General features: G+C 34.5%; 1 protein-coding gene across 2 annotated transcripts in view; it reads left to right on the top strand.

Moving 5' to 3' along the window:
* Positions 1-26,872, top strand: part of PLOD2 (procollagen-lysine,2-oxoglutarate 5-dioxygenase 2) — a 95,654-nt gene that overhangs the window by 50,420 nt on the left and 18,362 nt on the right. For both annotated transcript variants that reach the window (XM_047727144.1, XM_047727152.1), the window contains exons 4-10: positions 5,134-5,297; positions 8,521-8,633; positions 11,271-11,334; positions 12,782-12,879; positions 20,045-20,146; positions 23,069-23,194; positions 24,843-24,964. In XM_047727144.1, the coding sequence (XP_047583100.1) occupies positions 5,134-5,297; positions 8,521-8,633; positions 11,271-11,334; positions 12,782-12,879; positions 20,045-20,146; positions 23,069-23,194; positions 24,843-24,964 (789 nt within the window). The remainder of the gene's footprint in view (positions 1-5,133; positions 5,298-8,520; positions 8,634-11,270; positions 11,335-12,781; positions 12,880-20,044; positions 20,147-23,068; positions 23,195-24,842; positions 24,965-26,872) is intronic.

The following is a 26,872-nucleotide window of genomic DNA, read 5'->3' as shown; positions in this document are numbered from 1 at the left end:
GAAATTTTTTCATTTAATTAACCTAACCTTTTGACTTTTTATTTTCCCAATATGGAGAGTGACTCAGAAACAAGTAGTAGTGACTCGTGGCCTCACGGGTAGCTAGCTAGCAGCTTGAGTAGTTTGGTGTCTTGGTGCCATTCCTGCCTTGTCTGCCTTCTTTGTTAGGTTACTCCAGCGCTAGCCTCTCAGAAAACAGTCTGGAGAAAATGATTCTCTAGCACGGCAGTGTCCTCATTAACTTCTACCTCTACCCAACCTCAGTAAGAATTCTGTACAGGAAATGAAAGTCTATACCATTTGGAGAAAAAAGTCTCCCAGTAATATTTAGTTTTTAAAATAGTACCCACTTTTTAAGAGCTAATTCCTACCCCTTCCTTCCTATCCCTTAAAGATTTTAGAATTCTTGCAGTAAATTTATTTATCATTTTATACTGTGCTTTTATTGTAATGTATTTTGTAAGTTCAACTAAGTCGATGTTGTTTAAAAAATATTTATTTTTTTAAGTAGGCTCTATACCCAGTGTGGGATTCGAACTCATAACCCTGAGATCAGGAGTTGCGTGCTCTACTGACTAAGCTAGCCAGGTGTCCCCTGGTTGACAGTTTTAAGTGCTTTTTTTTTTCAGGGAGAGGGGACAGTGGTGTTTCATAGTACTGGTTTGTGGTATTATCTATAGAAATATTGACATGTATTAAGGTGAGGACGTGATTAAAGCTGTGTTGCTACTTGTGTCCTTCAGTTTCATTAGACTTCAGCTTTTAAGTGCTAGCTGCTAGTAGTTTGGGTGATTATAGCTGCTAGTAGTTTGGGTGATTATAACTTAAGTTTGTGTCAGTGATGAAGAAATTGTTGGATTGGGGAGGAACAAATAAATAAAATTAGGGAACACTTCTGTTGTTTTTTCTGGCTACCCAGTAACTTTTGCTTCTTGTTAAGACTGCGGATGACTCATTCATTCATTTGTCTGTTCATTCATTTGTTTAACAAATACTTACTATCTTCAAAATACAAGGCATAGGGTAATACATGGATAAATAAAGATGTGGATCTGGCCAATGAAGGAAGAACAGGCAGTCTAGAATAAAATAGGCATTCCTAGCATGAAGAGCAAGAAATAAAATGTTTCATGAAAGGGGAAACGAAAAGAGCTGTGGGAGTTAAAAGAAAGGGAGTGATCTTTTCCATTTAGGCTGATCCACTAGAAGTTATTAGAAGAGGTGAGATTTGAAATGGGCCTCAAGAGTGAATGGTGTGGACGCAAATGGGAAAAGATATGCTAAGTGGATGGAACATTATGAGTAAACACAGATGATAGATCGAATAATTCAGTCTGGTCTCAGAACAGGTTACTTAATGGAATGTTATTATTGTGATGCTGATTACTTTAGACCTTATTCCAAGGTCAGGGATTGGTAAACCATGGTGTAGCTTACTTCTTGTTTTTATAAATAGTTTTATTGGAACACAGATATGTCCATTGCTTCTGGCTGCTTGTGCATCACAAGAGCAGAATTGTGTCCTTGAAAAGGAGACCATATTGCCCTCAAAGCCAAAAGTATTTTCTGTAAAAGGCTAGATAGTAATTATTTGTAGAGTCCTGCTTTAGACCTAGTTGAGAACCGCTGATCCAGTCTTGGCTGGAATGGTTTTCAGGAGAGTTTATTAGACAGTCCTTATCAGAAGTGGAGTGGAGATAGGTAGTGTGGGGGCTCGTAGGGTTTTTGAATCAATCTAGTCCAGTGTCTTCTAGAGAGAGTGGAGAAGATTTGAATGCTAAATAGATTAAGTAGATGGAATCAGTAGGATTTGGTGAAATATTTGATGAGAGAGGCTGTAGAAAGGGAGGAGGCAAGGCTGGAGGAAAGATTTTCAACTTGGGTGACTGGGTGGTTGATGGTGCCACAGAAACAGGGAACACAGAAGGACAAACGCTTGTAAATATTTGAATGAACTGTTGGAGATAGAATGCTGACATGTCTGTTAGAGAACTCAATATGACCACATAAGGTGGGACCTTAGTTTTTGTAGGACCCAGGAATATTTACCAGAGTTAAGTATGGAAAAATTTTATTATTCCTATTTAAATGGACCAAATTCCTATGAGAATTATTTTTGTGACTGTTGTGCATTTTTTAAAAATTTGATTGTTTGGTTTGTTCTGGCCAAAGTAATTTTAAGTAGAAAAACTTTCTTCCCTTTGAAAAGTTTTAAATCAATTTAGAGGACTTTTCTAAAGTACTTAAACACAGAAATAACAATGCGACTAAAATACGATGGGAAAGTTTTAGCAACCTTAAGTTTTTATCCAGATTCTTACTTGAATTATGTGAATGTAATTTTTGCACTTACATTTTGCTTTAAAATAATTGGTTTTTGTTATAAAGATAAAGCATACTTATAAACTACTGAATCATAAAAGTAAAAGTTGCTACAAATCCTCCTTTTCAAGCTACTGGTTTTTGCTAATAGTTTGAGACATACAATGTGGATACTATATCCTTCACTAGGATTATAAAGACAGAAAGTTCTCACTTTCCAAATGTGTATTTATACCTCTAAAGACACAATGCTACCTGCAAAATCTCTGAGTCAGTTGGCCTCAGTATCCAATCATGTGATTCTCTGACAAAATAAGCCCTTTTTCCTGTGTCCAGACAATGTATTGGGGTTCTTCTGCAACTTGTAGGTCAGTCTCTATCTCAGAAGTTTTAATTTATTTGCCTCGCTTCTTGAGACTCAGTTACCTATGATACTGGTCTTCTTTCCTAATCTTTAATATTAAAAAGAATATATCAACAACTGGTAGTCTTCAGGAAAGTAACCCTGTTAGAAAAGATAGGATTATCTTAGTAGGCAGAAATCTAAAGTGGTCATACTGAGGAGCTAGGTTGTACCTGTTTATAAGAAAAAGAGGAAATTGATATTTTTAAAGTATTATTTTGTGTAGTCAGATTCAGTTTTTTAAATCAACAGGGAAAAGTTAGTTTGAGGTTTTAGTCAGAACATATTTATTCTGATTTAAAATTTACCTTAACACACGTGTATATAAAAATAAAATTATTTTAAATTACGGATTGGTATAAAGTTAAAAGTGAGTTTTTCTCTTGCCTTTCCCATTACTACAGTCTCTTCTAGTAACAATAATGTTAATTTTCACTTCAGCGAGTGCTTATAATGTGTCATTATTGTTCTTAATTTTTTTTTTTTTCAATAACTCGATGACATCAGTGCTCCCTTCTCCTATGTTCTACATGAAGAAATAGAAGCATAAAGAGTTTAAGTAACTGGTTTAAGGTTACTTAGGTAGCGTGTGGCAGAGCTGAAATTAGAAACCCAACTAGCAGACTTCACATTGCATGACCTCAGTCCCTTTATGAATATGTTATTAATAGTATTATTAATAGTACTAACAGAAGCTTGCCAATTGATTCTGGAAGAAAGAAAAAGCTATGTATCAAAATGTGTATATATAGACATGTTTTAATTTTGAGGTACTGTTTTCTGTAACTGAAGAAAAAAACAGATCATAAAGTTTAAATCCTCTAGAACAATATAAAATGAAAAGAAATAGTCTCTCTCTGATCCCAGCCTTATTTTTACTTTTTAAAAAAATTGGCTGGGCACAATTACTAAATTGAGTTGCACATTAGTAACATTTTAGCTCTCTCAGTTTTGCTTTAAGATTCAAAAGTGTGCTATATGGTGAGGGTGTGTGTATGTCAAGTATTTGTTACTTGTGAAGTGTAGTTCACCATGAAAGCAGAAGAAAGAGAGGGAAGGAGCAGAGGGCAAGCAGCTTCCTTTATAAAGTACAGGACCTGGAGATTACAGAAGCACACCAGTTCCGCTCACATCCCACAGGACAGATGTAATCATGTGGCCACATCTAGCTTCAGAGTAGTCTTTAGCAGGATGGCCATGTGCCCAATTAACACAGGGGGATTCCATTACTCAAATAAAGGCTCAGGAAAGTATATGGGGGTCAGTCAGCATCTCTGCCACAAGGATAAACTTACACTATTCTTGCTAAAGCAATTTTTAAAACTTCATGGGGTTTTTACTTTGACAGAGATAAGCAATAGTGTGTTTTATTTTGATAAAATAATTCACATCTAGAAAGTTCTTAAATCTTGCCTGATGCATTATTACTGTCTTGGCATATTAACAAGCTCTTTGAGAGCAAGGGTGGCTGGGAAAGGCAGTGGAACAGCCTCCTTACTCCTCCACTCACATATCACAGCGTGACTCTAGACTATCAGCTCGTAGGAAGACTTGGTGCTGAATTCATGAACATTTGTTTGTTCTTATCGTTTGCTGCCTGGGATGTCAGGTCAATAAATTATGATCTTTAGAAACTTTCGGTCTTGAGGTACTCTGATGTGGAAAAAAAAAAAAGGATGCCAAAGAATTTGTGGGTTATAACGAAAATAATTTTTTTGCAGAGTGGAAGCATATCAGGTAGTGGCTGTTAACACTTCCTATTTTGTTAATCATTATCATTTTGTGAATGAACAATGAGCAATAATGTCTCCAGAAAAGTCAGTGAAACCATAGGCATTAAATTCTAGTGTCAACTTTTAGACTTTTTTTTTCAAATTTATTGAGCTTTAAAAAGATGCAGTTGTCTAAACACTTTTAAGATTTTAGGCTAAATAGTGATTCAAATATAAATTTATATAGATGATATTGAGTAGTTGAACACATTTCATCAAAGATAATAAAATCTTCAGACGTTATAATGGATGGGTACAAATTACATTGAAATGTTAGGTAATTATAATGGCAGCTTCTTTTACATCTATATTTTATTAAGTTCTATAGCGAGTTATTGATTTCTTAACCTTTCAGCACTGTTTTAGCATTTTCATTTGGGGGGATACTAAGCTAGTACTAAAAAAAGTTGTCTTTGTTTGGACTTCATTTGCCAGTGTAATGTAAACATGAATAATTTAGTACAATCCATATAATTTAACTTGAGGGAAAATTGTTTGGGAGTATTCTGTAAATAGCTGGTATTAATCTTAGGTTGGATTTTAGATTCTAACTTTATTAGTGACTATTTCTTGGTTTATGTGCCTAAATTCTCACAAGTGTATTTTAAAACTTCTTTTTCCCCCCTCATTAAACAGCTTTAATGTCATATTTGCTGGTGGTCCAGAAGAAGTTCTAAAAAAGTTCCAAAAGTCAAACCACAAAGTTGTGTTTGCAGCAGATGGAATTCTGTGGCCAGATAAAAGACTAGCAGACAAGTATCCCATTGTGCACATTGGGAAACGCTACCTGAATTCAGGAGGTGGGTAAGATACTGGCAGAGAAGTTTAATGCTAGTCACAGAAAATTATAAAGATTAATGAAACAACTTTTTTTTTTAAGTTTTTTAATTTTTTTATTAACATATAATGTATTATTAGCCCCAGGGGTACAGGTCTGTGAATCGCCAGGTTTACACACTTCACAGCACTCACCATAGCACATACCCTCCCCATTGTCCTTAGAAACAACCTTTTTTTGATATATGTAGCTATAGATATGAAACTTTAAATAACCATTATCTTTTTTATTACTATGAAAAAATATATCAGTTTAGAATCCATGGCATGTTTTGTAGTTGACAAAAGGTTTTCCACATATCATATCATATGATACTCTTAACAAAACTAACAAAACTAAGCGGTATAAATATTATTTCCATATTGAAAGTGGGAAAATCCATGTTCCCCTATTTAAGTGACTTTTCCTAAAGACATTCAGTTGTTCAAGGAAAAACAACATGGATTCAGGTCTTCTGATCATAGTTTGATGGAGAATTTTCTGGCTATAGGATAATGGATTTAGTAACTTACTAAAAAAAAAAAAGAAAAAGTGCAAGCTACAATTATGTAGCTGTAAAAATAGGCATTACTTAATTTTATCTATATTTTAAATATATCAGAGTCACTAGTCAAAAAGTTCGGCATTGAGTGTCTGGGTATAAAGTACTGCATTAGCTTTAATCATGGATTAAAGGAACAAATTATTACATTTTCCCTCTCCTTTCAAAAAAATAAAATAAAACTGACTTTGGGCATTATTATGACTCCAAAATGTTTTCTTAGACTGAGATTAATATAAACATATGACCAGAAGATGTAACCAAATAGGAGGGGGGACATGTTAGAAAAACGGTTTGGATGGAATTTGCAAGCCACAGTGGGAAAACAAATTTTTCTGGGCGATTTGCATGTATATAACTGATGCTATTCAGTCTAGTTTAAGTAAGTACTACTTGAGGTAACAACATTTTTGGATTCTAGGCTCTGCTCAAGCTGCTTATAGCAATGAAACCTTTAGCAAGTAATATAGTTTCTCTGAGATGCCTCAATGCCAGCTCTATTTACCCACAATATATTTTAGCAACCCATTCTCATAGTTGTACTCTGGAATTTTGTCAGCCCCTTATAAATACTTTCTGAAACCTTAAATTCCAGTTTGTATTGCCTAGTTTCAGCTCACTTTTTCTCTCCATCTCAATACAACCATAGTTTATCATTTGGGGGATCTCTTGATCATTTTATTATTCTCCCAATCTATCTACCACCTTTGGATTTTACTTCCACATTCAAGTCAGAACCTAGGTTTTCTCAGATTGGTCACTCCGACCTCATTGCCTTAACCATCTTTTCCTCTTAGATTTACAGTTTTATATACTGATGAAACTTTTCCTAAGATTGTTGCTCACTTTTCATGTCTCTGTCTGAATTCTCAATTATGGATTGGTGCAACTTCTACTTCCAAACTGTCAGGTTCTCAGTAACACACAGCTTTTAATTTATCTGATGTCCTAGATTGTTTAAAAACCATTTAGCTATGGACCTCTGGGAGAAGTTTTATATATATTAATTTTTCTAAACATGACATATGTAGTAAAATATCATATGTAAATTCATCTAGATATTGATATATTTATTCAGGAATCTAAATTTCAGACAGATGTACAGTGCTGTGGAAACAGTGGAAGACTAGCAAGTAAGTGCCTTTATGAGCTAGTTTAATTAAGGAAAAGGTGCTTTTAAGTGGGAAAGAGATCATATAAGGACATCAAAACATGATTTTTGTGCTTTCTATAGTCATAGTAATTAAAGTGATGCTAGGAAATCTAAATATATTCAATAAAGTGTATGTAATTTCATGAATGGGGAGTTATTTAAGGGACAAGAGTTTTGTTTGTGATTTTATCATTTAGTTTAAAAATATGTGTCATGGAAAGAAAACATGTTTCCTAATCAGGAAAATTTCAGAATGTTATAAACATAATATGGCAGTTTAATAAAAAATATAAATTACATGAAATATGTCTCACATAATTTGAAAATAGATGGAATTTCTTTTCAATTTTGAAATAGATTTATAAAAAGGATAAAAGAAACTAATTTTTGAAAAACAGCAATATAAGCCTTTGGAAAATGTTATGTGTCACTACTTGGACATATTTTTCATCATAGTAGTTGGGTCATAGGAATTAAAAATATAGTATTTTTCAGTGTTTTAGAATTTTTTAGTTTGATGAAAATAATAATAAGAATGAGCAACCAATGATTGGTTTAAGCATGTTTTCATTTTGTCTTGTTTTCTCTGAGTAACATTATTCCTAGGTTATTTCTTTTCATTCTCTTATTCCTACAAGGAAACTTTAATATTAAGGGTAAAAAGTTAGGTTTTCTTTCAATTCAAGGAGTAACAATTGGTCCCTTTTTAAAAGTATTGCATGTCAATGAAACATTGCATCTTGGCTGCATTTCTGAAATGGAGAGGAAGATTCAAAAGGGGGAAAAATGATCCTTTTGTCTGTGTCTTTTATAGACAACTGTTAGTGGCAAATTTAATACTTATGCTCGAAGGCCAAGGGGAACAATCCAATTTTAGACTTCCTTCTCCAGACTATGACACACAAAATCTTGCCAGAAAATGGTTTAGCAGGTACAATAATGACTAGTTCAAGGAAAGGAAAAATTCCCCAAATGGCCTAGATATAGAATTTCCTTGAGATGTTTGCAGTCAGTGACATTTCCAACATTCCTTTGATTTTGTTAGCATCACTGGCACTGACATTAAAACCACTGTAGTACAGACTTTTTTTTTTTTTCCAGAAACAGTGAATTCTCTCCAAAGGATTCAAGAAAGAGCATTTTAGAAGGTCAAGTAGAAAATTCTCTGTCTTATTCTATTCTTTTCCTAGTAACTTTTTCCCTTAGGAGCCTTGGAAAACATTCCTCCCTTTCTTGGGTCAATTAATTTGGGGAATGTGGTTATGTGAGTCTCTGATTTGTAGTTGGTGGTAGTAAAAACTCATTGTATTTTAGTTTATATATAAAACAAACAATGCTCAAGAACATTTTTTTCAGGTGAGCTGTAAAATTCCAACCTAAGGATTAGGCCTAATGGCTTTACAATTCTATGCAACTGGTCAGTGGAATTAATAGACACAAGTTTTGGTCTTTGACTACTAAGTTCTCTAATCTCACTCTGTTATATTCCAGGATTTATTGGTTATGCTCCATATATCAACAAGATTGTTCAACAATGGAATCTCCAGGATAATGATGATGATCAGCTATTTTACACCAAAATTTACATTGATCCACTGAAGAGGGTATGGAATAGCTCCCATTTTCAATGTAACCTCCTTGTTTAAGATAGTTACTGGAGCTCCAGCCATTGCATCCATATTCTAGGCAGTTAACAAGCAAAATAGTAAATAAAGGGCCATCTCAGTTGTATCAACTCTCTTTAAATAACCTTTCTAGAAGAAAAAAAAAAATTCTCTTTTCTTTGACCAGAACATATTTATGTGGCTATGTACAATATGGAAAGAAAATGTTGGCCTTTATTTCAAGCAGAAACATCCTACTGAAAATCTGAGTTCTGTTATTAAGGAAGGGAATGTAGGGACAATAGCTGTGTTACCAGTCCCTGAGAGAACAATCCTGAGATTGATTTAAATGAAACCTTGGAGAAAAGTAAAACCAAAGTTCCCTAATTTGAGAATATTTTTAGTATATTTACGTAATGTAAGTTAATGTTTCATAAATTCACTGTATGTAACTGATATAGGTTAGAACTGACGTAGTTCTCAAGTGTCCTGAATTGTATAATTTGTAGGTCGTATTACTCTAAACAAGTTTTTTAAAGTATACTTTATGGTGAGTTTCCAACTCTAGCTGTTTCTGTTCCTTAGATAAATAGTTCAATCATCTAAATATTTTCATTAGACACTTAATACTGAAGAAACCTTATTCTTAAAATGTTTATTTTTCTTGATCTCTGTTTTTTGCTTTCCCACTTATGTGCCTGAAAGAGCAAGCCTGAGGACTTGCTTTTAATCTGGGAGGAGAGACCTACTGTTGGCATGAGTTCTAGCCCATGAAGCATCATGCTTGTCTTTCTCAGTGTAATTCAACTATGAATGTACTTTGAGTCTTATTAGTTGTCTCTGCTTTAGGATGCTTTCTCTGAACTCTCACTGCTGAGTCCATAATATTTTTAGTCGTATAAATCCTGTTTAAGATTTTTTCGGGGGGCGCCTGGGTGGCTCAGTGGGTTAAGCCGCTGCCTTCGGCTCAGGTCATGATCTCGGAGTCCTGGGATCGAGCCCCGCATCGGGCTCTCTGCTCGGCAGGGAGCCTGCTTCCTCCTCTCTCTCTCTGCCTGCCTCTCTGCCTGCTTGTGATCTCTCTGTCAAATAAATAAATAAAATCTTAAAAAAAAAAAAAAAAAGATTTTTTCAGGACTCTGGACTTTGGAAAACAAACTGAGAGTTGCAGAAGGGAAGGGGGTGAGAGGATAGGGTAGCCGAGTGATGGGTATTAAGGAGGGCACATGTGGTGATGAGCACTGGGTGTTATACACAATTAATGAATCATTGAACACTACATCAAAAACTAATGATGCACCATATATTGGCTAATAGAACTTAAAAAAAAAAAAAGATTCTCTGGCAGCATAAAATTTTATCTGGTTAGCATGTGTCCTAGTCTGTTTGTCATAACAGAATACCATAGACTGTTCTGGAGGCTGCAAGTCCTAGATCAGGGTGCCAGCTTGGTTGGTTTCTGGTGTAGACTCTCTTTCTGGCTTGTAGACAACAACAGCTTCTTGCCCTGTCCTCTAATGCTGAAGTGAGAGAGACACACACACAGAGACACAAAGGCACACTCGTACATACATGAAGAGAGTGAGAGAGTATATATGAACTCTTTGGTGTCTCTTCTTTTTTTTTTTTTTTAAAGATTTTATTTATTCATTTGTCAGAGAGAGAGAGAGAGAGAGAGAGAGCACAGGCAGACAGAGTGGCAGGCAGAGGCAGAGGGAGAAGCAGGCTCCCCACAGAACAAGGAGCCCGATGTGGGACTCGATCCCAGGATGCCGGGATCATGACCTGAGCCGAAGGCAGCGGCTTAACCAACTGAGCCACCCAGGCGTCCCTGGTGTCTCTTCTTATATAGACATTAATTCTATCATGAGGACATCGCCCTCATGACCTCAGTTTAATCCTAATTACTTCCCAAAGGCCCTGTCTCTAAATACCAACCATCACATTGTAGATTAGGGCTTCATATGAATTTTGAGGGGACACAAACATCAGTCTCTAACAATATACAACTTCAATTTTAGAAGTATTATTATACAGAGAAATGTAGCTGAAAAACTGGTATGTTGAGAATCATAAAGTTTGTAAAGCAGATTAATCTTTATTATTACACTGATTAATTTAAACCTATTGTAGCAGTCGGATTGGGGATTATGCTGCAATAATAATCCCAACCCCAAGAGCTTAACACAACAGAGGTCTGATTCTCCTGCGCTACATCCACTGTAGGTCAGCAGAGGGTTTCCACTTACTGTCCTCACCTGGGACCCGGGCTGATGGAGCAGCCATCTTAGACTTTACTAGTGCATGTGCCAGAGAGAGAGCACACTTAGGGTCTCAAACTGGAAGCTCCAGGTTAGAAGCAAAATATTTCAGCTCTGCTAAAAGTCACTGGTCAGAATTAGTCATAAGGTAAGGAAGTGGAAATATTTGGAGGGTAGCATGAATACTTTGCCATTCCCTTTATCCTTTAATCCAATCAACTATAAAATTACAGTCTTTCTGTCTTTCAGAAGAATATTGCTGGAAAAATTTACAAATAAGATCCTTAAAATCTGCAAAAAATAAAATACAGTAACATGATAGTGTTGTTTGCATATTTGTTGTCATTTTCAATGGTATCTGTATTCTCCTTTTTAGGAAGCTATTAACATCACATTGGATCACAAATGCAAAATTTTCCAGGCTTTAAACGGAGCTGTAGGTATGTTTCTTAAATACTGAATTGCTCATGTATACAAATGAATACCTGTGTTTTCAACTGTCTGTCCTTTGTCATACCCATTTTGGGGTATGATTAAGGTTTATTTTATAGATATTACCACTTTTAAAAAATAATGGACTTGAGGGGGCGCCTAGGTGGCTCAGTGGGTTAAGCCTCTACCTTCAGCTCAGGTCATGGTCTCGGGGTCCTGGGATCAAGGGTCCTGGGATCGAGCCCCTCATCAGCCTCCCTGCTCAGCAGGGAACCTACTTCCCCCTCTCTCTCTGCCTGCCTCTCTGCCTACTTGTGAGCTCTCTCTCTCTCTCTGTCAAATAAATAAATAAAATCTTTAAAAAAATAAAATAGAATAAAAATAAAAAATAATGGACTTGAGCTTAGCTTGATATAGTGAAATTCATTTACTTAAAATCATGTCCTAAGACTAGTGCAAAAAAAGATAAGCTTCTAGCTTTAGGTAATTTAGAATTTAGTATTTCACCATCTGGAGACTGTAGATATATTTTTAAGTTAATTATACCTTATTATTACACATTTTTCAGTATAAATTCTTCATATTGTGAATTATCAGGAGTATGAGTATTAGAGTACTTTACCTAGCTGAAGGTAACTGGTAACCAGGCACATATACTATGGAATGTGTGGGTGTTTGTTTGTGTGTCTGTGTTTTTGTGTGCCTATGCATGTATGCCTGTGTTTGTTTTCCTTGATAGACATATATCTTAACAAAAATATACTAATACATCAATTAATTAATATATTAAAAATAAAAACACATTAATTCATTAATGCATTAATACTTTAAACATTAAAAATACATTGCAATTCAGTACAACTCTTCAAGGCAGTGCATACGCTATAAAGTTTCTCAGGATGAAAGCATTTAGTTTGGAGTGTTTAGAAAATGTGAGGAAAAGAACTGGGAAACAATACCACCTGACCTGTGTATTCCTGGAATTGGCATTAGGCCTGATTTTCAAGAACTGGCAATACTCTCAATGATATCCAACTGTGGAGACCTTGCTTATGTCTGGCAGTGTTCTATTTTCCATATTTATGTTGTTATTATCATCATAATAACTTTGAAAGGCAGGCAAGGATCCCATTTCACAGTTGAATCAATTCAATTATGTAGTTCATCCTGGATCACATTACTATCAAGAGTCCTTGGGGGCAGGATTACAAAGAAGCTTTCCTTCTGCTGGAAACCTCAGTGGCTTAGCACCTCAGTTTGCTGGTGGCGGGCTGGAGTGATTGAAGTGCTCTCTGGTGTAGCATAGGCAAAATTCATAGAAATGTTGTGGCACATGGAATGGCACTTGCGGGAAATTCTCTAACAACCAGAAGATATAGAATAATGTACACACATATAAGTATATATGAATACACACACATTTTAAATGTTTTTTTTTTTTCCTTTTTAACCCAGATGAAGTTGTTTTGAGATTTGAAAATGGCAAAGCCAGAGCTAAGAATGTATTTTATGAAACCTTACCAGTGGCAGTTAATGGAAATGGACCCACCAAGGTGAGTCACAGTGATTTTTCCCCATTTCTTTATTTCTTGGAGATAGACTTTAGAGCAATATATAGAATGTCCTCTTCTCCTTCTCCTTCATCCCATTCCCTTCCCTTCTTCACCTTCTCCTCGTCCTTTCTTTTTTAGTGTCTTTAAGAGGCTCTCTTTTGATGCTAGCAATCTACTAGCTTCATCTTTTACACTGTAAATTATGTGGTTTCCTTCAGATTCATCCAACTGATGATATCTCCTAAGCAAAGTGATACCTTTTCATTCTGTTTTTAACACATTTCACTTTAGTGTTTAATAATAACAGCAAACGAGAGAATAAGCCGTATTTCCCTCATACAGGATATCCTATCTGAATGGGAAATGTTCAGGTCTGTAAGTCACCATTTTCTTGCTTAACAACTCTGTTGAGATTGAGGTGTAACTTTTTATGGCCGAGCGCTTCTTGCGCTTATGCTATACGAAGGTTGCTGGGTTATATTGACAAAGACTTAATGTGACTAATGAAATTTTGGATCCTTTTCAAATATATATAATTGAGCTTGCTGAAAATGTTATTGAGAGAAAAATTCATGGATAAGTTTGGTAGTTATCTATCTATCATTTAGGTATCTATTTCATAAAAACTGCTTAAAGCAGTGTTATGAGATACTGAGATGCCCAGTTTACTCACAAGTCCCTAGAAAAATTAACAGATCTGCGCTGTGGGAAGAGGGGGTAGGGTGATGTCTGCTGTTTCAGAGGACTGAGTAGTCTGGAATTCCAATGTAAGCTATATGGATGGGAAGAAATGCAAGGGGAAGCCCATACTGGCAGGTTTTCCATGATCAAATTGGAAGAAGTAGATTCCTCTTCTCCTCTGGTTAATCTTTCTGCCTTGCTTTTTGTCCCATTCCAGCCCTCCTGCAAATCCCTCTTGCTGGGTGAGTAAGGACTCTCAATCTTGGATCAGTTTTCCTTGCTTTATCCTCTCATACTCATCAGCATTTTAAAGATCCTCTAGTTTTCCCATTTTAAAACAAAACAGAGCCAGCACGAACTGAAACATCCTCCTCCATCCCCTTGCCTTCCATCCTGTGCAACTGAAACATCCTCCTCAATCCCCTTGCCTTCCATCCTGTGTGTCTCCCCCCTCTTTACAGCCACATTCTTTAAAGTAGAGACAGCTTACTGCCGCCTTAGTTCCTCTTCCCACCATATCAGGAAATGCTCCGCTGACATCTGTTGTGACATCCTTTTCAGCCCTGATTTTTACTTTACCCAAAGATAACATTTGACCATGTTCATCCCACTTGGAACTCTTTCTCTTTGTTTGCACAGTTCTCTGCTGGTTTGTCCACTAATTTTCTGGCCTCTTGATTCTCTCTCTTTTTCTCTTTATTAAATCTAAAAAATCTGACACATTGTGTGGGGGGGGTGATTTGGGGGTGGTTGGGGGCATTCCCTTTACTTAGTTTACTTTCAGTGAAGCATTCCACAGGTATCGGTCAGAGACATCTTCCTTTTCTCTTCTACACAAATTCTTGGTTAATTTGCTTCATTCCTACGTCAGCAAATCCTATCTTAATGTTGGTGATTTCCAAGTCCTTGCTTTAGCTCCTGTGTCTTCCTTGACCTCCATGTCTGAATACTTAGTTGGTAGGTTTATTTGTGTATCGTATGAGACCTGGAGCTTAAGACCAGCTCTGCCTCCTCTTTCATCCATTTGGTTAACTGGAAACTAGGTTTTGTTTGCTTTCCCACTCCCAATCCAAGAGCTGTTTTTTCTGACTCCTGTACATGGGGGTTTGTCTAATATTCTCAGTGCCATTGACAGCTTCCTTAGTTCATGCCACCTGCACCCTACCACCCCTCACATTCACCCACCAGGAGCCTGGAACTAGGGCATTTGGCTAAAGCAGAAAGCCAGTCACGTCACTTATTTGTGTAATGCCCTCTGGATTTCAGGGTAAAGATCCAAATTCTCAACTGGTTTTTTTTTTTTTTTAAAGATTTTATTTATTTATTTGACAGAGAGAGAGATCACAAGTAGGCAGAGAGACAGTCAGAGAGAGAGGAGGAAGCAGGCTCCCTGCTGAGCGGAGAGCCGGATGCCGGCCTCGATCCCAGGACCCTGGGACCATGACCTGAGCCGAAGGCAGAGGCTTTAACCCACTGAGCCACCCAGGCGCCCCTCTCAACTGGTTTTTAAAGCTCTTTTTAAAATTTCACTCAGGGGGCGCCTGGGTGGCTCAGTGGGTTAAGCCGCTGCCTTCGGCTCAGGTCATGATCTCAGGGTCCTGGGATCAAGTCCCGCATCGGGCTCTCTGCTCAGCAGGGAGCCTGCTTCCCTCTCTCTCTCTCTCTCTCTCTCTGCCTGCCTCTCCATCTACTTGTGATCTCTCTCTGTCAAATAAATAAATAAAATCTTAAAAAAAAAATAAAAAAAATAAAATTTCACTCAGGGTTTAGTGGTCACCATCGCATCTACTCCCCCTCTCCTGACCCTACAAATATCCACACATACTTTTCTCATACTCACTCATTCTCTCCCCCTTTCTCTCCCTCAACTCCTACCATACTGAATTGCTTTGAACTTTGCAAGTTTCGTGTTTCCTCGTTCTAAAAATCTTCTATACCTGCCTTTCATTCACATCTCTGGCCCCAGTTCCCACTTGCTGTACCCACCTACTAAATCTTCTTCACCTTTTAGGTGTCTAAAAGGATTAAAGACTAAAGGACTAAAGACTTAGGACTAAGGACTAAAGACTCAGGTCTCCTGCATACTTTTATAATATTTGGAACTTCCTCTGTCGCAGTACATATTGCCACACGCTGGACAGGGGTGAAATTTACTTGTTTTTTTGGTCTCTCTTACTTGGCCTTTAGCCTAGGAGTTATAGAGATCATATCTATCCCATTTACTTTTTGTTTCCCCAGGGTCCAGCCCATGTCTGGCATATATTAGCCTTTCAAAAAAAATGTTAGAGTATAGGAACAATCTAATGACCCAGCATTATTCTTAGAAGTGGTAAGACAGATGATTTTGTGGGAAAGGCCTGATCTGTGATTGCAATGTCATCACCAGTGCCTTTCCAGTTCCCAGGATGATGCCACCCAGAGTTTTACAGAGTGACTGATTTAGGACTTTTCATAAGAAAAGGAGCCCTAATCCTCAGTACATTTAGAAAGACCTGGTCTAGGTCTTCTAGGAAACATTCTCAGTTTGGGCTTTCATAGTTTCTGGCATTTCAAGCCATGTGAGGATCCTGATATATTTTCTCCAAAACGATCCCATCTCATGTATATTCCTGGGATTCTATTTGGCAACAAAGTGAAGTAAATTTTTTTTATTATAAAAATTATATTTGTTATGGACATTGGGAAGGGTATGTACTCTCGTGAGTGCTATGAATTGCGTAAGACTGATGATTCACAGACCTGTACCCCTGAAGCAAATAATACATCATATGTTAATTTAAAAAAATATACTTATTATAACAAAAACATCTGAGAAAAGATCATGTAAATAAACATTTACTTTATGTTAATACCTTATTTAATAATATTATGTTAAAGTTAGAGGCACATAAATATAGCCTGCATCCAGGCTAATGAGGAAAGAAAGCAGATTATTCTCTAGATACAAACTTGGTTTTTTTAGTCATCATGAAAGGCAAAAGGATATTCTGTATGAATTTTTGTAAGTTAATTTCACTTATTATTTTATTTAGTAAAGGGTGATTACAATGTCAGTGTCTTTGGACCATAACATTGACGTAACATAATATTTAAGCCATTTTTTTCATTTAAAAATTGAACATAATCTGTAAATGATAAATTGTTTTTAATGTGTTTGTGGACTGAAGTTATTAAAGTTAGTTATTTTCTCTAAATCTCATGCTATTAAAATTTTTAATTATAATTATATATATATAATTTTTTAATTAATAAAAAATCACTTTATTCCACTGACCTACACTTTGATATTGTTTTGTTCATGATTTCTTTCCGTTTTTATGTCCTTTCAGTCTATATCTATAAGCATTATACTTTTCATTTGTTTTCATAATGATATGTAAATAATTTTGTTTTTAAGTAATATTTTATTTAAGATATGTTCTTTAAAATAAAGTTTTATTTTATTTAAAATGTGTTATTTAAAACAAAGTTTCATTTTATTTGAAATATGTTATCTACATAATTATTTTCATACTTGGTTAGATACATAGAATCTGATATAAATAAGTTTTTAGACAGGAACTGTGATTTCTGGCTGAAACTTTACTTTTTATGCTTGAAGCTGATTTACTGTTAGTAACACATCATAAGATGCTTACTTTGATACTTAACCTTTTCTTTTAAATATCAGATAATATACATGTTAAGGTTATCATGAAATTGGTGGTATTTTTATAGAAGCTAAGATTGAACAGAAGAAGATCCAATCACCTAATTTGCACATGAAAATAAGCATTTCTGAAACTAATTTGCAATAAAAATAGGGACGTTAATTTTGTACATACTTGGTCAGTATGACCTTGAATAATTGGATGATTTGGAAGAAAGAGTGGGAGAGAGAGAAAGAAAAAAGAAAAGAAAAGATTGGTTGGAAAAGTTTCTCTGCCAATGAAATGACATCATTCCTGGAAAGGGTTTGATAATTGTGCAAGAAGGATCAGGGAAGTACTACCACCTAGTAGCTGAGAACTGCCCAGAACAGCCAAACTACAGAAACAGTTTTCTGAACTTTCCAAAGCTGCCAGCATAAATGTCTGCAGATTTTAATGAAGAAAACAGATGTAAATGAAGGGGGCGGGTGGGTGATGGATAACTTCTCTGTGTGTAGTGAAAGATCCAAAGGAGAGAGGTGTCCAGTCAAAAGTAATGCTTTTAAAATATCTTAATTATCTATGAAAATTAAATTGTTGTATAAAAAGTAGAAAGTGGAACGGTTAAAAATAAAGTCTTAATTCTGAAAACTAAAAGTAATGCCTTTTATGCTCTAACCTTTTAAAAGAGATTGATCATTTTCACATTCCCATAAGCGTTCTAATAGACTGATCAATAATTCATGAAATAAATATTTAATTTTTATGAGATTTCTGAGATGAGGAAAGTGCCAGTCTTTACACATTGTTGGGAATTCTAGATATGGTCAACTATTTGGGGGATGTTTTTTCTTCTTTTAAAAAAAACAAAAACAAATTATATTTCCCCACTAGCCTTTAAAAAAGGTTTTTAAAATTTCTTTTAGAAGTAATGCTTAGTATAGGATCCATTTTCAAATGAATCTTTTTTCTTCCTTCAAAACCATATTATATAGAATGTGAATGATTAATGTTTGCATTTGTAATTTGACAATAGCAAAACTTTTGTTTTTACTTTAGAGGCACATTTAAATGACCATATTGACTCTTGAAATGTCATTAATGAATTTCATGAGTACATATTTCCTGCCTTGTAATTTGTTTTCTGAATTATCATGTAGTTCAAAAGAGATGTGAATGAGTTACTTTTCCTATGATCCTACGTCCTATGATCGTACTCTATAGATTACACAAAGATTTTCTCATTGTAATGAATATTGTACTGTTTCAACAACATTTGTTTCAGTTTTAGTACAGTAGAAATATCTGGATGGTATCTGAAATATTTGAGAGGAATCTAGAAAAATGGTACTAGACTAATTACCTCATCTATTCTGAACTGGAGGATCTTTTAGGGTCTTAGGAAGCTAGAAAAATCCAGTTGGCACTTCTGTACATTTTTGACCATCTTTAATATATTGACATGTTTTTCTTTTGATTTTATCTCACCTTTCTAATGAAAACTTAATGATTTTATAAGCATAGTGACGATTTTACGTGCTTCCTTTTCACAGTACTATAAAATCACAGCTAAAGCTAGTTTGCTGCATCTTCACTGTCTTGAGGTAAAATAGTTTTTGAAAAGAAATAAAAACATAAACATTTAAAAACTACAAATGTTCATACCACTTCAGGTATTGAAATTGCAGTAGAAAAGTGTGCTGATTTTTTAAAAAGTAAATCAGGATTTTTCCTATAATGTTTACACTCTAGAAATACTCAGGATTTGTTTGAGGGCTCATATTTTAGTGTTTATGTCTCTATCTTCATTTTCTTCTCCACCCAAAACACATACAAGCGACTCAGATTTTACAAATGAAATGATTGCCAGGAGATGCCTTAGGAGAGGGGAAGATGAGTTACAAAGGAGATGCTCTGAGTGGTCTGAAAGGGGTAGATGGGGGAAGCAGTATTGCACTTCAGTTTACTGTTTATAGGATTTGTGGGGGCTAGGGGGCAGTAATTAGGACCTTGTTCTAGATCTGTTCTAATCTGCAAGCTTTCTTTTCCTGAAGTCAGTGCCCCTGAACCACTGCCCAGAAGCCTAGTTTATAGTCATAGGTCACAGAGCTTCCTGGAAGAGTTTAGTGCTTTTTTGGTGATAAGATAAATATATAATACCTGTTTTGTGTGGTGATGGTTGGCAAGAGATTACACTGGCACTACCCCCATCCACTGCAGGTGTCTGCACTAGGCCTCTCATCATTTTTATCTTATTACCAAATTACAGTTCCCATGACGGTTCTTATCAGTGGTGTTTTTGCTAAGTCTCATTAACTCAATTAAAACTGTGTTTCATTATTTGACGTATTTCTTAAATTCTGTCTCATCTGGGGGCGCCTGGGTGGCTCAGTGGGTTAAGCCTCTGTCTTCGGCTCGGGTCGTGGTCTCAGGGTCCTGGGATCGGGCCCCACGTCGGGCTCTCTGCTCAGCAGGGAGCCTACTTCCCCATGTCTCTCTGCCTGCCTCTCTGCCTACTTGTGTTGTCTGTCAAATAAATAAATAAAAACTTTAAAAAAATGTATTAAAAAAAATTCTGTCTCATCTGGTATTATTTCTTACATACTGAAATAAAGTGACCTTTGTGATTTATAAATAATTTTTTGGCCTTTCTAGACAAAGTTTGCCCTGATTTTATGATTCATCATCTGGAGAGAATTTAGTTCAGTGTATACCTCTAGGTGCTAAATGTTAGCAGAATTATTAAGGAATCTATCTAATGCAGAAAACCTGCTTTGAAACTGGATGTTTATGGAATGAAAGCACATTGATAGGAAAGGCTTACTTTCTTAATACAGTTTTCCTTCATTTACTAGATTCTCCTGAACTATTTTGGAAACTATGTACCAAATGCGTGGACGCAGGATAATGGCTGCACTCTTTGTGATCTGGATACCATTGACTTATCAACAGTAGATGTGAGTGAATTGACTATGTGTGAAATGTAGAAATAAAAAGCACAGTGTCATGAAATGCAATGATTTTTCAAAAGAAGCATGTTATTTTATAGTTTTAGTGATATGGTAGATAATGGATTTATAAAGCCAAAACATGATGACTCAGAAAATTGCTAGATTTGTGTGTTTCTGAACTGTTTTTGAAAGTAAAACTGGCTAGTAATTGATCCCAACAAAAGAGACTTAGTTGGTAATATTTAATAGCTTGTTATGATTGGATACTCTTGTTTTAGTTTAGTCTGCTAACTTAATCAAAACACTGAGGAGAAAATGCTTTAGCATTTGTATTGACTAGTACTCTCCGTGCTTGATTTTCAAAATTGATGATTTAAAAAATAACATGTGATTATATAACTAAAGACCTTATTGTAAGTATTTTACATAAAGTAACTCAATTAAAATTCACAAAATCTCTTAAGTACCATTGATTCAATTTTACAAATGAAAAACTGAAGTACATACGAATTAAGTAATTTTGCTTAACGGCATCCAGTTTTTTTAGGCGTTGATGGTGGGATTTGAATGTAGGCAGTCAGGCTCTAGACCCTGTATTCTTGACCACTGCAGGTACATACTATATGCCAGGCACGGTGCTGTATGTTTCATAGGCAATTATAGTTGTAGTTTATCTTTTATACCTTGAGGGTAAAGGAGCAATTAGAAATAATATTTACCTGTAGAACATTTTGATGCATCCTTCTTCTGTCATCAACCAGAGCAGTTTTAGGATATCTTATAGTAACATTTTTCTTCCAAGAGATTGCTCGTTACTTGGAAGATTTATTGTGTGTATGAACAGCTGGATTCTAGGGATGATTTTGTCATTAAGACTGATTCTTTCCTTCATTCATCATAGGTTTATTGCGTTTCTACCACATGCCAGATAGGTAGAACCAATATAAGCAAAAATAAAATTCCCGGTTATATGGTCTTGGTAACTCCTGGATCCATGCGAATATAAAATACTCTCACTGGAAAGAACTGAAGTTCCTGAATTAGTTTCTATGCTTATCACTGTCTGAAAGGAGGACAAAAAGTAACTTGTGCACATTTAGGAACTTCTGAATAGAGCCTTACTTTTCTTAAAAATAAGACTTTTTGGCTGGTCTCTCAAATAACAAACTGAATATTTCCTATCTGGAAAGAGTGCCAGAATATTTTTGAATGAAGCAGCACCATGATGTTTAAAAATCCATCCTGATCTTTTTTGCAGAAAGTAGCGTTGTCCTTTGGAGGGAGGGTTAATGCTTTTTATCTGTTTGGTCTTCTTTTACATAAACTTTCTTGTGCAAAGATAGAAAAATATTTACTTAAATTAAAATATATTTACTTAAATTTAAAAAAATTTTAGTTATTATGCAGTAGGGATATAAAAATTAAAATTATGTGGGTAGTTAAGATCTCAGCTCTACCATATTCTTAGATGTGGGCCATAGGCAAGTTTCTTTCTATATAAAGAAATATTATATAAATAATATTTTATATGTATGAATTATATATACATATGAAGTGCTAAGCCTTCAATATATGTTAACTGTTGTATTATCATTAATATATAAAACAAACTTAGATGGATAATGAAAAGGTAACACATTGAAACCCTGATCTTTACCTACTAATTATGTATTCTGAGTTGCTTAATTTCTGTAAATCCCATTTTCCTCATGTGGAAATTTGGAATAATAAGTAACTCCAAAGTTATTATGAAATGTATTATTTCATTTAATAAGGGAGAGTTGTAATCTTCTTTTTACTTATTTCCCCTCTTAAACTGAGAACTCTTAGAGGGTAGATATTTTGTCTTTAGTTGTTTGTATTCTTTTATTCAGTAATAAATATTTGGGTGAGTGAATAAATCAATAAAGAAGTACGATAGTATATAAGGTGTTCTTCAGTGCAAACAAATATTAAGTTATGATCCAGGTAACAGAAATATATGAGGCATCCATCATGAAAAGATGGGAGAGGAGGTACCTAATTCAGTACAAACATACATGATACTTCTAAAAATCTTTAATCTTTAAATTCAGGCTTTAAGACATGTTTTAAAAAGGCATTATAACAAAATCTTTCATATAGTTTTGATAATAACACTATTACATGGTCATTTACTTACGTTTCTGTCTTTCCCAACCATTTGTAAATTTTTTAAGCCAGGAACGTTTTACTCCTTGTTGTGTTGCTCATCATAAGGATGAACAAATAATAATAACTACTTCAAGAGTTCTCATTGCAATGAATGAAAGATAAACTATCCTCTAAAACATAACCAAGAAGAATTCTTAAAAATCTATAGAAATAGATTAAACAAGATAAACTATGTTAGTGAAAGAAAATAGTTTTCTTATATATAATAATGAAGCAAAATAAAGTACTATCCATAAAGGAGATTAAAGGAAATATTTAAAGATAGAGATAAAGGCTCAAGACCTCCATGATTGCTTTATCTGAGCTACAAATTAAATGCTGAATTTCCAAGCCATAGAAACCAAAAGGGAAACACAATTAGCATTCTGATTCTTAGATGAAGATGATAAGTAGATTCAGATCTGAAGGACATTTCTTTAAAAACTATCATAAAGGAAGCATTGAATGGTAGAGTAGGCAATTTCCTTTATTACTTTTATGTAATAAATATGATAGTGAGTTTCCTCCTCAAACTTAAGTCATAATGTCAAGATATGATTGGGTAAATCACTTTGATGGGGGCCATAGGAATGTATTCTAAGTGTTAGACAATTGCCACGGGACAATTAAATTTAGCAGATTTTGTTGAACTCATATTCCTAATATATTTTATGTTGTATTGATTAAGACTTAAATAGTATTTAGAGTACATCCACACTAGTAATAATTTGCTTTTATGTTTGCCATAAAACAAAGGTCCATCCAAATGTAACAATAGGAGTTTTTATCGAACAACCAACCCCTTTCCTACCTCGATTTCTGGACATATTGTTGACACTGGATTACCCAAAAGACGCACTTAAACTCTTTATTCATAACAAAGTAAGTATTTGAGAAATGAATATTTTATGTGAAAATTGTTTTTGATCTTCTTTGGAACTATTTGCTATTATTTATTTATGTATAAAATAACCCATTGAGCTAAAAATACAGTGGAGAATTTGAGGGGTAATTACTTCCCGGTTTTTTAGGACCTAAGGACTTTAGAGTCTGGAAACTAGTATCACAATATTGGAGTGAGTTCCATGAAACCCAATTTTGTAGACCCAAATAGTGGAATATCAGCTACTTTCATATGGCTCAGCTTAATATATAAGTGAAGAAATGCCAAAGGTCCTCATATTCCTTTGCCTTTGGGTTAGTTCTAGGACCTTTGATGGAACTGGTCATGAAATTGTTTGCAGTTTAAGTTAATACTGTGACATCAGAACTGAAAATAGCTTCCAGATATTGTATTGTTTTGATTAATCACACAATGGCATTCTCTTCCCCAAAGGATTTTGATACTGTCATTTCCTCCAAAAATAATCAGAACCTCCCCCAAACCTCCCACATATAATCTAAACTTAAAGACATTTTTCCTCAATATTTTCCCATTTACTTGTCTCTTTCCAGTTAAAACAATTGACACTTAACATCTTCTAGAAAATTACAATAACTATGAAGTATGCATTTTCTCTGTTTTGCCCAATGCTTTTTGTTTAACGTTGTTCTTTCTTCCTAATGTACATGTCAGCTTATCATTTGCCTTTTCCAGAGAATATTTTAAATTTGCAGAAGACCAGCTAAAATTTGTTTAAAAGGTGAATCATTTAGCATTTGCTTCATAAAATGTGTCATACTTATTTACATTGAAATGTTTTGTTTTTATATATTGTGTCATTATATTTATGTCCTCCTCCTTTCATAGGACCTTGTGATGAGAGGGGATTTTGTCTTCTCTTTTTTTTATATATAAAATTAACTCTGTGCAGCTTTTATGCTATAAGTAGTTTTAACAAACTGTGAAAATCTTTCAAATAACTTAGTGAAACAATACACAAAAAGCTCTGAAATGCTCACATAATCTTATCTAAATTTTAGCACAGTTGAATCATACTAATTTGATGAGTTTTATGTTCATGATTTCCTATTATATTTCCTTATCAACGAAGTTTTGTTAAACTTTACCTACTTTTTGTAAAAATACAATTTTATATATGACCATTTTTCTCTCTGGTTCAGAGAGTGTTATAATACTTATTTTATAAAATATTATATTTATAACTTAGATTAATATCTATTAGGTTTAATAGACTTTTTTTTTGGATATTGGATGTTTTAAAGCACATGTCTGAAATTCTCAGTCTACAAGCCATTTTTCCTTCAAGCAGAAACATTTTGTAGCACTCAGGATTTAAATATTTCTTCAAGTACGTGTCCAGGAGTAGATGTTAGAAAAAATCTTGTGTATCTTCTATTTATAAGATATTGATGTATACCTATTTTAGATTCTTCATGTGATATTTAGGTGACATTTAAATATAATGTGTTTGATATAGGTTATTTCATCTGTAATTGAGGGAATATGTTAATTGTGGAATTCATGACTTTGAATATGATGCCAAACCTACATATGAATACTTCTGAATATTTCAGTCATTCTATTGTCATTTTCACACTAATTTTCCATTTTTAAAATATATTACAGGAAGTTTATCATGAAAAGGACATCAAAGTATTTTTTGATAAAGCTAAACGTGAAATCAATACTATAAAAATAGTAGGACCAGAAGAAAATCTAAGTCAAGCTGAAGCCAGAAACATGGGAATGTATGTTTTAATCAATTTAAATTAAGTAATTGCTACTAAAGAAATGTGAAGAAAAACAACTTTTCTTCAAAATTAGTATCCTGAACTTGAGTATGTCAACTCTGTGTGTGTGTGTGTATGTGTGCATGCGTATGTACTTGTGTATGCTCATGAGCACACCTCTACTGTTACACTATATCTACATTTGTGTGTATTTACTTGTAAAAGGCAATGGAAATTACATACATAATACATATAGATATACGTATATATATATAGAGAGAAAGATAGATATGGCTAAGAGTCAACATATTTAATCAAACTATTAATTGAACTGCAGATCAAGATTTAAAAACATACTCCAACAGGGGTACCTGGCTGGCTCAGTCAGAAGAGCATATGACTCTTGATCTCTGGGTCATGAGTTTGAGCCTCACATTGGGAGCAGAGATTACTTAAAATAAGATATTAAAAAAAATACTTAGACAAATCATAATGTGGTTGTGGTAGCAGTGATTTAAATGTTTACTCTCTGAAGATTATGTGTGGTGAAAATGTGTGTTTCAGATTATGGGGTGTGAAGGGTATTCCTATTTTCTAGCCACCTACTAATCTAGATAAAACTATAACCCTCCAAAGAAAGTTTTAGGTTCTTTGTTTAGCCAGATCACTAGTAAAATTCTGGTTATAATAAAACAATCATTTTTCAGTGAATGTTAATTGAATATGCCAGCAGTGAGTTACGAGCTGCTGAGAAAAAGGTGAATAAGTCATGTGACTTCTCTTCAGATGTTCTCATGTGTTGTGGAAGCTTACGGTACAGAGTGATGGGTAGTTCCTCGTGTGAGAATAAAGATATAGGCAGGAAAACAGGCCTCAGAAAGACAAAACTAAAGGTTCCATAATTTATTCATTGGAGAATACCCTGGATCCACATTTGGAACTTATTTTCTCTAAGTTTTTAAAATATACTCTGTTGTGTCTGGCTTCTTTGGCTCAGTACAATGTATTCTCATTCACTCATGTCAATACAGTTATCAGCAATTCATTCTTTTCATCACTAAGACTGTCATATGAATATACCACAAATGATTTTATACTTACTGATTGATAGAATTAGATCATGTCCAGTTTGGAGCCACTTGAATAAGATTGCTAATGAAGACTCCTTATTAGAAGTGTATGTCCATGTGTATGTGTGTACATATTTTGCTTCAATATATTTTAGAAAAATACCCCGGAGTAGACTAACTAGGATGGAGGGTTAGAGTAAATGTATGTTTAACTTTATAAGAAACTGCTAAATAGTCCTCCAAACCATTATACCATTGTACACTCCTGACAGCAAGGTAGTTCAGACCACTGGCAGCTTCACATTTGTCAACAGTTATGTTGTCCATCTTTTTCATTTTAGCTACTCTATTGGGTAACAAAAATATCTTACTGTGATTCTAATTTAATTCCCTGACAACGAATTCCCTATTTGTGTATTAATTGGCTATTTGTATGTATTCATTTGTGGAGTATCTGTTGAAGTCTTTTGTGCATTTTTGTTTACATTGGTTTGTCTTTTTTGTTGTTTATTTGTAGGAGTTCATTATATAATCTGTATACAAGGGGTGTATGATATTTTGTGAATATTTGCTCCATTCTGTGGCTTGATTTTTTACTTTTTTAACCATGTCTTTTGAGGAGAAGAAATTTGAATTTCAATAAAATTCCATTTCTCTCTCTTTTTTTTTTTATGCTTTGTGCTTTTTGGGTTTATTTTCTATTTAAGAAATATTTTTTATTCCAATGTCATGAAAACATCCTTTGGAATTTTAAAAGCTTTATTGTTCTAGCATTTATGTTTAAGATGTTTCAATCTACGATTCATCCTGAATATATTTTTGTGTTTGGAGTGAAGTAGGAATCAAATTTTATTCT

The sequence above is a fragment of the Lutra lutra genome, chromosome 1 (assembly GCF_902655055.1).
Source record: "Lutra lutra chromosome 1, mLutLut1.2, whole genome shotgun sequence".
Lineage (NCBI taxonomy): Eukaryota > Metazoa > Chordata > Mammalia > Carnivora > Mustelidae > Lutra > Lutra lutra.
The sequence above is the reverse complement of the archived record's forward strand: the minus strand, read 5'-3'. Positions and strand labels throughout refer to the sequence as shown.